Raw genomic sequence first — 12,245 nt, 5'->3', positions numbered from 1 at the left:
CACCATGGACATTGAACAAAAAAGCTACCAGCTTAATCACAGCACAGACAGTATTCATATCTGCGAATAGTAAATCTGCAGTAATTTGGAAGACAGAGCTCTGAGTAGCATTCAGAAAGCTTCTGAAAGCTCACCTGCCTCTGAACATCTAGGCTAGTTTAAGTCAAACACTGAAGATTGCTCCCATTGTATCTGGAAGTATACAGAGGATGAGCCTTCATTCCTAAAGGAAAATACAAGACTTGATTGCCTACCTTACTGTCCCCAAGAACTGTGATGATGGGAATGCCCAGGTTTTTCACATGTTGCCTAATGTTTGGGCCCATTGCCATGGCTAACTGCTGGAGGATGCTCAGTGTTTGTTGAACCTGGATGAGAAAGAAAAAAGTGTTTTAATGAACTAGTTATTAGGTGCTCTGTGCTCCAGGCCCCCACTACAAACATATTGCTATTATGGCTTATCTAGACTGTCTCTTGAAGGGCTGTGAGAACATGCCTATTCCTGCATTTACTTCCATTTGATAGCAAGAGATAGTTTATGCCATGCATAGGTGAAGTTATTGCTGTGTTTCATGTAGATTTAAAGGGACACCAATTTAAAAACCCATTTTCAGGCAAAAGTGATTTAATCTCCTGATGTTGCATATATTATGAATTATTGAACATAAAAGTTTGGCTTATTTATAGCATCCTTCCAGTTTGTGGGGTCTTTTACACAGCAATGGGGAAAGTGGCAGACAGAGGCCCTGGAGCCACGCACTTCATTAACTTACCAGATGTCTATTTTAATGCTCTATTATACAGACTTTGGTAAAAAAAAGTTTCTTTCATGGATGAAACACTAATCTACTTTTCAAGCCCCACTCAACCCATGAAGGAACTGAAACAGGCTGAATAATAATCTGAAGCGACTGCAACAGGAATTTGCTTCAGACATTAGGATTTTTAGTAGCATACCAAGATTTTATTGGAGTCATTGAGACGACACTTCAAGGCAGCTGAAAGTTCTCCTATATTTGGCTGTATAAATTTAGCATCATTAATGATGCTCGTCACTTCATCCAGACCCTCCTTTCGGATCTTCCAGTTTTTGTCCCCGATCTTAGACACCAATTCAGCTGTGATCTTATCACTGTAGAAAAAAACAAAACCAATCCCTGACATCCAGTATCATTTTCTATTATAGCAGCACAACATATGAACCAGACACTCCTCTCTGAATGCCCTTCAAAGGCCATAGTGAACCAAAACAGAGAAAAGGACTTCAGATACAAAGTTGCTCATTTTAGAATATGCAGCAGCAAAAAGTCAGTCCTTAGTTTGTTGAATCTAAACCCACCTGATCTCTGTTCTTGGAAGAAGATCCACAACATCATTCCCTATATCCTCTTGCTCATCTCTTTCCTCACCATCATCCCCGCTGCCACCACTGTGTCTGGAAGTGCCTCGAGTTGGAGCAGGTGCAATCTGCCCTTGCATCTGCAAACATGGGACACATACAAATTAGATGTTTAAGAATCCTACATCTGGGGCTGTTCACACACCTCCATATCTCAGTCATGTGGCCCAGAGCAATACCTTTTCAACATAAAGCGTTGCTCCAAAAAAGCAGTAGCTTCTGAAATTCATCATAAAACCAGGAATGGATGTTACTTACCTGTAACTGGAGGTTCTTCAAGGTGTGGGGTCCCTATCTGTATTCCACACATGGGATATGCATGTGCACTGTACGCCTGAGTCTGGAATTTCTTGCAGTGTCCATTGGCCTGCACATGTGCCGTGGCTCTCCTCAGGCTCCAAACCAAGGGCATAAAGGGCAGTGCAGGCTGATGCCTCTCTCGTTTTCCATTCTTACTGCAGTGTAACGAAGCCACAGCAGAGGGGACACAGATAGGGACCACACATCTCAAAGAAAGTCCAGTTACAGGTGAGTAACCTCCATTTCTTTGAATGATAATCTTTGTGTATTCCACAGGTGGACGATTAACAAGCAGTAGTCAAAAATGGGGTGGATGCGAGCATACTGAAGTGATAACTGAGTTTAGTCCTGCTGTATCGACAGTTCACAATTGTACCAGAGCATAACATCTGATGAAGGTATGCAGAGAACTTCAAGTAGCTGCCCTAAATAGCTCTAGTATGGGTACATCTCAGAGATACAGCTGATGTAGGTTGCCCCCTGATGGAATGAGTCTTTACCATCTAGCTGGCATCTTCTCCCTCCTGCTCCCAGAAGGGGTAAAGGATAATATAACCAGAGATCCATTTCAAAAGTCTCTGCACTTGATGGCTCTGCTATGCAAACAAATAGAACAAAGGACATGAGACAGACACCTAACCTTTGTAGATAAAAGGACAAAGCCCTCTGGATAGCCACATGATGCAGTCTTCTCTCCTCTTCCCAGAGATGTAGTTTTGTTTTTTTCCTTTTTTTTTTTGGGGGGGGGGGGAGAAGAGGGGGAAGGAGGAGAATAGAGTTAAGCGGATGACCTGACCCACATGAAACTCACACTACAGTGGGTATGAATCTGGAGTTGGGGAGTAGCAAGACCTTTTCTTTATAAAAAGGTAGTATATGGTGGACCCACCACAAGTGCTCCCAGTTCACTGATTCTTCTGGCTGATATTATAGCTATTCAAAAAGGCCACCTTCACGGACAGATGGTTCGCAGAGCATGTGACCAGTAGCTCAAAGGGAGTCTTCATGAGACACGATAGAACAAAAATGAGGTCTCACTGGAGGTGTGAATTTCACCACTGGAGGAGGATCAGAGAATCTCCTTAAAAAAAAAAACACACCCAATACCACACAGTTGTGATAGGATGTGTAAAGATCATAGGGTTATCCCTGGAGGATGGAAAGCATGGATGACTGCTAAATGCACTCGCAGGGACCTGAATGCAAGATCCGAAAACTTATCCATAAGTAGCCACTCTAACATATCAGTGACTCTGGTGGAGTCCGGAGACATTGCGTTGATGAGCTCACGTGGAGGAACGCTTCCATTTAGCTGAACAACAGCTTCTCATAGAATCTTTTCCTACTTTGGTTAAGGATGGACTGCACCCTCTAGGAACGTGTTCTATATCTGACTTGCATCCAAAATGCCAGGCTCTGAGCTGCAGCGGTCCCGGACTGGGACATGTGACCTTGCTGCAGTGCTGCGTTAGAAGGTCCGGCAACATGGGGATGTTCATGGGTAGTTGCACTGATAGCTTCAACAGATCAGTGAATCAGAACTGTCTTGGCCAGTTGGGTGTGTCTCAACAGATCTTCCAATAAACCGTGGTATTAAAGGAACTGAAGGGAATGCATACCCCAGGCAACCCTTCCACAACAAGCAGGAGGGCATCTTCCAGTAAGTATTTGCCCAGGACTGCTCTAGAGCATTACTAAGGATGCTTCTTGTTCACCTGTGAGGCAAAGTGGTCCCAAGCTGGCATTCCCCATTGAGCAAAGATGTCACTAAGAACCAAATCTTGAATCTCCTATTTGTGATTTGTTTGCGCTAAGGCAGTCTGCTAGGGAATTTTGTGCCCCTGGTAAACGTGTTGCTGATAGCATTGTGATGTTTGATGCAACAAATCTAGAGGGTAACTGCCTCTATACACAGAAAGGAACTTGTTTTCCTTTACTTCTTTATATAAAATACTGTTATTGTCTGACATTATACAAACCTCTTTGGATCGGATGAGTGGGAGGAAGGCACTGCAGGCCCAAGAGACCACCTTGAGTTCTAGTAAGCTAATGTACATTCTGGCACTTCTGGGCATTCCAGATGACCCTGTGCCATATGATCGCACACCCCAATCCATAGGCAGGCATTGGTAACAATGGTTTGCCTTGGGTGTTTGGGTAGGTAGCCCTTTCCACACACCAAACCTTCTCCAATTTTGTCCGCCAGACAAGAAAGCCTAATACTCTGGGCAGAATTGTGACCTTTTCATTTATGGTCCCCTTCTCTGGTGAGTACACTGAAGTCAGGCTTGTAGGCATCATAGATATAGCTTGGCAAATGGTGTAGCATGCATGAAGCCATGTTGCCAGGGACAGAAAGGCAAGTTCTGACTAATGTCCTGTATACGACAGTGACCTAGTCTATGACAACACTCATGGTCTGAAACCTTTTGAGGGATAGATAATGCTCTTCTTGTAGTAGAGTCTAACGTCCCCGTACAAAGTCTATGCACCTTGTGGAGATCAACATGGATTTTTCATGATTGACACTAACACCTAGGGAAGGCAAAAGGCTGAGCAGAATATGGGTTGCTATGTCGACCTTGTCGTAGCAGTTCCCTATGAAAAGCCAGTTGTCAAAGTATAGGAAGACTGTAAAGCAGTCTCTTCTCATCCAAGCAGCTACTATTGAAAAAACTTTTGTAAACACCGAGTGCTGAGGCCAGACCAAAAGTTAAGACTCTGGATTAGAAATTGTCTTAGCCAAAGAGGAAGAACCTGAGGAACTACTTGTGGACTGGATGGATATCTAGAAGAAAATACGCATCTCATGTTAAGAGCTGCGAACCATGTGCTCTCCTCCAATAAGGATGCCAAGGATATCGTGCAGAATTTTAGTTTTTGGATAAACTTGTTTAACTGACAGATCAAAAATTAGTCTCCATTCTCCATTTTACTTGGGAATCAAGAAGTAAAGAGAATAAACCCCCTTCCTGTGGTGTTGAGGTGTAACATTTTCTTTGGCTCCTCTGAGGGGCAGGGAGTTCACCTCCGCTCTTAAAACCTCCTTGTGAGTGGTCCCTGAAGAGGAACCAGGAAAGTGGTGTCAAATCATCAGATAGCCACCCTGGATAACCTCAAATTCCAATTTGTCTGTAGTTAGGGCCCTCCAATTAGGCATCAATAAAGGGTGGCGGGTCTTGACAACCCCATCAGAAGAATCTCTTTGCCTGGAGGTTACAGTGCGAAGTAACAGTGGATGTTTCAGAGGCTGGGTTCCTGGGTCTACACACCTCTGTTTCTTATGTGGTGAGTCCTGATGATGATGATAAAAGGGCGGAAGAGGTGGTCTTGCCCCATATCCCTTTCTATGATGCTTACTCTTGGGAGCAGAGATATAGATGCCCAGCAAGTAAAGTGTTGTTCAAGTCTTTGAAGGGGTGGAGACACTCATCTGTTTTTCTGTGCAACCGTACTTGCACTTTTTTAGGGAAACCTGAGGATTGCAACAAGTCTCTCCTCATGACAACGATCATAACCATACCCCTCTATCTGCCATGTCCACCATGACTTAAGAGTGAAGTTTTGGCTACCAATTTGCCCTCATCCAGTAAGGCCTGAAAGCGGGCTCTATCCTCCTCCTGGACATTGTCCTTACACTCTAGAGATCTAGCATAACTGATATCGTATTTGGCCAAGAGGGCCTGACAATTAGATATGCTGAACTGGAGGGAGGTGAAAGAGAAGATCTTTCTTCCCAGAAGGTCAAGTGTACCCTTATTAGAGGATAAGAAGTGCTGTTTGGATTGCTCTGTAGCTGCCTGGCCCTCAAGAACTCCTTCCTTAGATGGGACAAAAGTAGTGATACTTGGCCCTTTTAGGGGTGGGAGCACAAGAAGCAGGGGTGTACGAAACTGCCTTTGTTGGGTTCATGATGTCCTCATTGATGGGGAAGGCCACTCTACTGGGACTGGAGAGCTGCAGAATGTCTAGAAAGCTGCCCTGAGACTCTTACTTCTTCCAGCTGGATTTGTAGCTCTGCCACTACCTTATACATAAAGTCTTGGTATAGTTTAGTCATCTGGTGGAGACTGAGAATATGGAGTGACCACCTGACCAGTTACTGTTCTGGGAGCAATCTTGTCATCGCAAAATCCAGCTCACCTTCCTCCTCCGAATACTCAGAGCTAGCTGCATACGGCCAGGCAATGGCAAGTAGGACTAATGCACTGATCCTGGGTGTCCAGGGTAGGGCTCCTAATATTGCCAGTAAGATGGAGTCACTGGAGGAGGATGGCATGGAGTACCACCTGTCCCATGGCCAATCATGTCTGGTTGGAGGTTGGAACCCTGACCTCCTAGGGCTTCTGTTCGGGGCCATCTCTCAGTGCGGCAGACACCTATGGAGTCTCTGACTCACCAGAATAGAAGGCCGGATCCCCGGTCACTGGTGGGACTGATGGCTGCAATTCAAAGCTGGCAGGTGGAATTGGGGAACGACTATCTCCTTGTGATAGACTCCTCCTTCAGCATAACATCCTGGAATGTTGACGGACCTGATAGGAGCAATTGATGCCGATAGGGGAGAGCAAAGACATCTTCCGGGGAGACATATGCCCCTAACTGTTCCAGAGTACAAGGAGTCCACTGGTGGAGCTGGTCACCATGTTTGTCTGATCTCTCTGGGGCTGTTTAGCTATCGATACCACCTCAGTTGCAAAGTGGATGAAAGCACAACGAGCTAACCCCATGTCTCCACCACCAGAGCCAGTGTCAGAACTGTTGGATCCATACATTTGTGAGCCTTCCTCTTTCTGAGAAGATTTAGTCTGGCTTAAGACCTTAGAGCTTGTGTGTGTTGGCTCTCATGACTGAGGGGGTAATGGAGGGATGCTTTCTTTTTATGACATGGAGACAGAAGACTTATTCTTATGTCCATAAGAGTGCTCCATACTCTCTTGTGAATCCTTCTCTTAGGCTTAACAAACTTAGCCTCCATTCCTGAGCTAATGCTCAGAGGGGTGCTGCCCACTTGAAAAGGTTGATGTAAAGGGGCAGTCCCTCAGCCTAGATCTGATTGGGAGTTCATTGCCTTCTCCATAAGGTATTTTCTGAGTCTCAGTACCCAGCCCTTAGGAGCAAAAAGAGCAGCAGATGCTGCACTTGGCAGAAATGTGAGCCTCACCCAGTAGAGCCAGCATTGACATTCCTCACTCACAGAAGAGAAGCAAAGGCAGGAAACAACTTTTGGATCCTGGCATTAATCCCAGACTTCTCAGAGGAAAATCCCTGGGGCTGAGGAAAAATTCCCTCTAACTATCTATGCTATACTAAGGTATAACTACTACTAAAACCAACTATACACAATTCTTAAAGGAATGAATGACACTAAAAAAGGAGCTGAGGACACCAAAGATTCTAACTCAGATCATGAGACAACAAGAAGGAACTGGAGAGGAGATGGCTTGCACCACCCTTTTTTCCCTGGGGTGGGAGCACAAGGACAGCTATAGCCAGACACTGCCTGCAAGAAATTATGCACTCAGCCACATGGTGTGCACGTGTATCCCACATGCAGGCTACATGTAGGGACCACCACTCAAAGAAAAGAGTGACTCCTTATTCAAAGCCAAAACAGCCAAGACACCCATTTGTGTGGCTACATGCCCTCTGAAGCGTGGTGGTCTCGCACACTACTAATCAGTCATCCAGGAATACCAGTAAAGAGCCAGCCTACTTAAAGTTCTAAACCCAGGGCAAATGGCACTATATTAGGGTGACCAGATGTCCCGATTTTATCAGGACTGTCCCGATATTTGCTTTTTTGTCCTGCGTCCCGACCAATGTTAGGTCGGGACACTGGACAAAAAAGCAAAGGCTCCGGAGCCCAGAAGGGCTTGCGCCTTCCCCCGCCCCAACTACGCCCCCTTCTTCCCCCATTGGATCCCTCCCCAAATCCCTGCCCCCATCCCTGCCCCATTGGCTCCCTCCCCAAATCCCCGCCTCTTGCCAAGCACACCATGCCCAGTTGACGCAGGGGAGCGAGGGGCCGGGGTGAGTGAGAGTCCGGCCTGGCCCGAGCAGGCAGGACTCGGGCGCTGTACCTGGAGGGAGAGTAGGGGGCGGCCTGCGGGGCCAGGCGGTGGCTGTTCTCCCCACCTGGGCAGCGGGACTCGGGAGCTGCCGCTCCCACTGCTGCGGGGGGAGGAAGTGGCCAAGCATGTGGCGCTCGGGCCCGAACCCCCCCCAAGCCCAGTCCCGCTGCAAGGACCCAGCAGCACGCACGCTGCGCCCAGCCCCTGGCCAGTCGTGTCTGGGCTGGCTGCCCAGCTAGTGCAATCCCGTGGCGGAGGCATCGGCAGCCCAGCCCCGTTCATTCCCCTGCGGGACCCGAGCGGGATGGGGCCTGCTGCCCCCACTCCAGGGCCGCCCACGGGATTGCACCAGCTGGGCAGCCAGCCCAGACGCGACTGGAAAGGGGCTGGGCGCACGCAGGGTCCCCGCAGCAGGCCTGGGCTCGGGGGGTTCGTGCGTGCCAGAGCCACAGCCGCTGAGCTTGGCCAGCGGCCGCTTCCTCCCCCCGCGGCAGTGGGAGCTGCAGCAGTGGCTGCTCCCGAGTCCTGCTGACCAGGTGGGGAGAACAGCCGCCGCCTGGCCCCCGCGGGCCACCCCCTACTCTCTCTCTCCAGGTACTGTGCCCGAGTCCTGCCTGCTTGGGGCCAGGCCAGACTCACACACACCCTGGCCCCGTGCTTCCCTGAGTCTCCCGGGCCTCCCTCCTGCGCTTGCAGAGGGAGGAGGAATCGGGGGTGGGGGATTTTTTTTCTCTGCCCCCGCCCCCCCCGCGTTCCAATATTTGACCTGGGTGATCTGGTCACCCTACACTATATTGAAGTTAGCACTTCCAGCTGTCTACTAAGAGAATTAAGGCTTGCAGAGGTCTTACCTTTTCAAATTCTGCATCTATCTGGGAGAGAAGAGCTGGCTTCTCATCCTCAAAGAACATTCGCAAAGGGGGTCCCACATAGAGATACATGACACCCAACAAGGTAATAGCAGCAGTCCTTACAGCCTGCCAAAATAGAACAGAAAGCACTTAATGGATTTCAAACTAAACAGTGTTGAAGTTTCAGAATGAATTTACATTTACTCACTGGGTTAGTGGCAGCAAGAGCTGTCTTTACGTTGCTGATGAAAGCCTTAACATTCAACCTAAGAGAGAATATGAATATCATAAAATCAAGATAGCCCACCGGGCAACATTGCAGGAGGCATCAGTAAGAAACAAGGCAGCTACAATTAGTTATGGAAGATAAATTAACTTTTAACCTGTTAGACTGGAACTACCAACAAAACTCCCCAAAGCATCAGACATTTATATTTGTAGATAAACCTAAAAGGTAGTGAGTTAACAGAAAGCTCCTTCCAAAGTTGGATAATCTTTTTCAGTGAAATACTGCCCAAGACCAGTTTACTATAAATATGAAGGCAGCCCTTTTATTGCCTGAAAAGCTAGTCCATGAATAAAAACGGTTACATATATTGCAATAATGATTCTTCTAGATGTTTTCAGTATGGGTCCCATTGTAGGTGCACACATTCCCCATATACATAAGACTAAATTTTCTGAATGGCAATGTACCATAGACCTCTGTGTGAGGGCATAAAGGACAGAGTGGCTGTGACCCCTTCCCTTAAGTTCATTCAGAATTTGAAGCTCATGGTAGCGAAGGACTCTGAAAAGTGGGGACATGGGATCCACACTGACAACATATGGAAGAACCACAGCCAGTGTAGACAAAGGAGAGGTTACTTACCTTCAGTAATGTGTGTTCAACATCTTTTTGTCCATACGGGTGCTCCACTGTAGGATGAGCATATGCTCATGCACTCTTGATCAGAGACTGTAAAGTAGTGCTCACAGACCTGTGCAGAACAGCACCTCGTATTCCAAATGAGGGGATATAGGCAGGAGCAGGCTTGTCGCTGCTCAGTTCCTTCACAGCCATGAAGCCAGAGACTTCACAGCAGAGGAAAAGGAGGGTGGGAGGTGGAGCACCCACAGGAACAAAAACCTTAAGAACTCTAGTTTCTGTAAGTAAGTAGGAAAGAAAGATTCCCTCCAAGTATACGTCCCCATGGATGCTCCACCATAGGAGACTCTCAAGCAGTAATTCAAAGAGAAGGTGAGTGCTGGGGAGGTAGGTCAAGAACTGTGTAGAGAACTGCATCACCAAAGACAGTGCCATCTCTGGAAGCAGGTAAGATGGCATAATGCTTGGCAAAGGTATGACTAGAAGTCCAAAAAGTCACCTGCAGACTTCTGCTATAGGAACATCTTTTAGTAGAGCCACAGACTTTGACTGAGCTCTAATGTAATGTGCTGTCAGTCTGTGGAGAGGCTGTACCTCAGTTCTTTCATAACAGGCAAAAATACAACCCAAAACCCACTTAAATAATCTCTGCTTAGAAATAAGTTGGCCCTTCGTTCTTTCTGCAAATGATACAAATACCCTTGGAGAGGTCCTAAAGGATTGAGTTCTGTCTAAATAGAAGACAAGGTCTAACATCCAGTGAATGAAGGCTTGATTCTTCTCTAGAGGAATGAGATTTTGAGTTGAATACAGGAAGCCAAATCTCTTGGTTAATAGGATATGCTGATGAGACCTTAGGAAGAAAACAGGAATGAGGGCATAGTACAGCAGTGTCCCTATAAAAGGTGGTATATGGTGGTTCAGCCATGAGTGCCCCCAGCTCTCCTACCGTTGTTGCTGAAGTAATGGTGACCAGGAATTAAGTTTTAAAGGAAATATGGAGGAGATTGCAGGTAGCCATTGGTTCAAAGGGGGCTCTACTTAGAGCATTAAGAACAAGGTTGAGGTCCCACCTGGGGGCTCGGTCCCAAACAGGATGATATAAATTGTACAGACCTTTGAAGAATCTGCCTGTGACAGAGTGGGCAAAAACCAAGAACCCCTGGATGGGTGGGTGGAAAGCTGTGATAGCAGCCAACTGTACCTTCACTGAAATTGTTGGAATTAAAATAGGCATCTCAATGGATAGTTCAGTACCTTGGGAAACGGAACTTCTGAGGCTTGGGGAGATGGAAGAGCACCAGAGTGAAAGCATTTCCACTTCTGGAAGTAAGTCTTCTGGATACTGGGCTTTCTACTGGACAAAAAAACCCCACCAACTTAACTGCATCTGAACAGGTCAATTCCATGGCTGAGAACCATTCAGGAGCCATGTCCTGAGGTTCAGAAAGGAACGGGTGGGGAGGATGAGGGACCCCAAGTCGTGTGTCTGTAGTTCCTTAGTGGTAATCACAGGGGTGCCACCTCCAAGAGGTGGATGAAGTTTGAGTACTACACCTGTCTTGGCCTGACTGCTGCTATGAGAATAGCACTCTTTCCATGCATAACCTGAGAAGAGAGTCTTGAGGATTAATGGTATCAGTGGATAAGCATAAAAAAGGACCTGAGGCCATGGAAATATCCACGCATCTCCAAGAGAACTGAAGCTGTAACTTCCCTTGGAGCAAAAACAGGTGACATCTGGAGTTGTTCCGGGTGGCGAAGAGATCTACTCGTGGCAGACCCCAGGTCTGGCACATACTGAAAAAGACAGTCTTTGAGCTCCCATTTGTGATCTTGCCAAAAGCAACTGCTCAGGGAATTTGCAATTGTATTCTGAAGGCCTGGTAGACGGATTGCTGATAAGCTTATTCACTGGTAAATACACCAGTTCCAGAGTCTTAGCGACTCTGCACATAAAGATTGGTTTGTTCTAGTTGGGGGTCCGGGCTGAGGTGTCTGGGCTGGGACCGAGGGGTTCAGAGGGCAGGAGGGGGAGGAGGGCTGGGGTGCAGGCTCTGGCTGAGTGTGCAGGCTCTGGGGTGGGGCTGGAGGATGAGCTCTTGCTGTTGAGTCCGAAATGGCTGCCTATAGCAGTTGTCCCCAACCTTTTCGTCTGGCGGGTGCCAGACGAAGGACCATGGCAGCAGTCGAGCATCCGCGTTGGGGACCCCTGGCCTATAGGGACATAACCATTCTCCCTTATTTGAGGGTAATACTTAGTGTGTCACTGTGGATCCCTGTAGGTGACTGGCAAGCACTAGCCTCATTAGATGATGTGAATGAGGAGTTTCAGCTGCATTAGTCCAACAGTGATTGTAGTTTTGTTCTCCTGAACTTGGCGTCTCTGGCAGCTATGTCCAAGATGTTTGGCATAGGTCAGTAGGTTACTCCATGTCATCATCTTGCAGATCTGATATTAGTATATCTGAAGCAGCCAGAAGACATTACTTCAACCCTGGTGCAGTAAGCCTTTATGTTTGGTAAGACAAATTCACTCATGAATTGGTAACCGATACATTATGTGATCGATTCTGACCTTTGGAACGCCCGGCTCTATCCAGAAATAGACAGGGCAACAGTCCACTTTTATATAAAAGAGAATGAAACCAGAGTGTGTGTGTGAGTGTGATTCCCCAGTCCCCGTCCCCACCCGGTATTGAATGTGGTCTTTGAAAAGAGACAGGTAAATTAATGGATTAGTTTAGATGATA

General features: G+C 47.2%; 1 protein-coding gene across 6 annotated transcripts in view; it reads right to left on the bottom strand.

Annotated features, from left to right (window-relative positions):
* CKAP5 (cytoskeleton associated protein 5) overlaps window positions 1-12,245 on the bottom strand; it is a 97,695-nt gene that overhangs the window by 30,261 nt on the left and 55,189 nt on the right. For all 6 annotated transcript variants that reach the window (XM_039538381.1, XM_039538384.1, XM_039538379.1 and 3 more), the window contains 5 exons: window positions 8,833-8,890; window positions 8,625-8,750; window positions 1,340-1,479; window positions 958-1,132; window positions 255-368 (listed from right to left, as the gene is read on the bottom strand). In XM_039538381.1, the coding sequence (XP_039394315.1) occupies window positions 255-368; window positions 958-1,132; window positions 1,340-1,479; window positions 8,625-8,750; window positions 8,833-8,890 (613 nt within the window). The remainder of the gene's footprint in view (window positions 1-254; window positions 369-957; window positions 1,133-1,339; window positions 1,480-8,624; window positions 8,751-8,832; window positions 8,891-12,245) is intronic.

The sequence above is a fragment of the Mauremys reevesii genome, linkage group 4, assembly GCF_016161935.1.
Source record: "Mauremys reevesii isolate NIE-2019 linkage group 4, ASM1616193v1, whole genome shotgun sequence".
Lineage (NCBI taxonomy): Eukaryota > Metazoa > Chordata > Testudines > Geoemydidae > Mauremys > Mauremys reevesii.
Note: the sequence above shows the minus strand (reverse complement) of the source record. Positions and strands in the feature narration are given on the sequence as shown.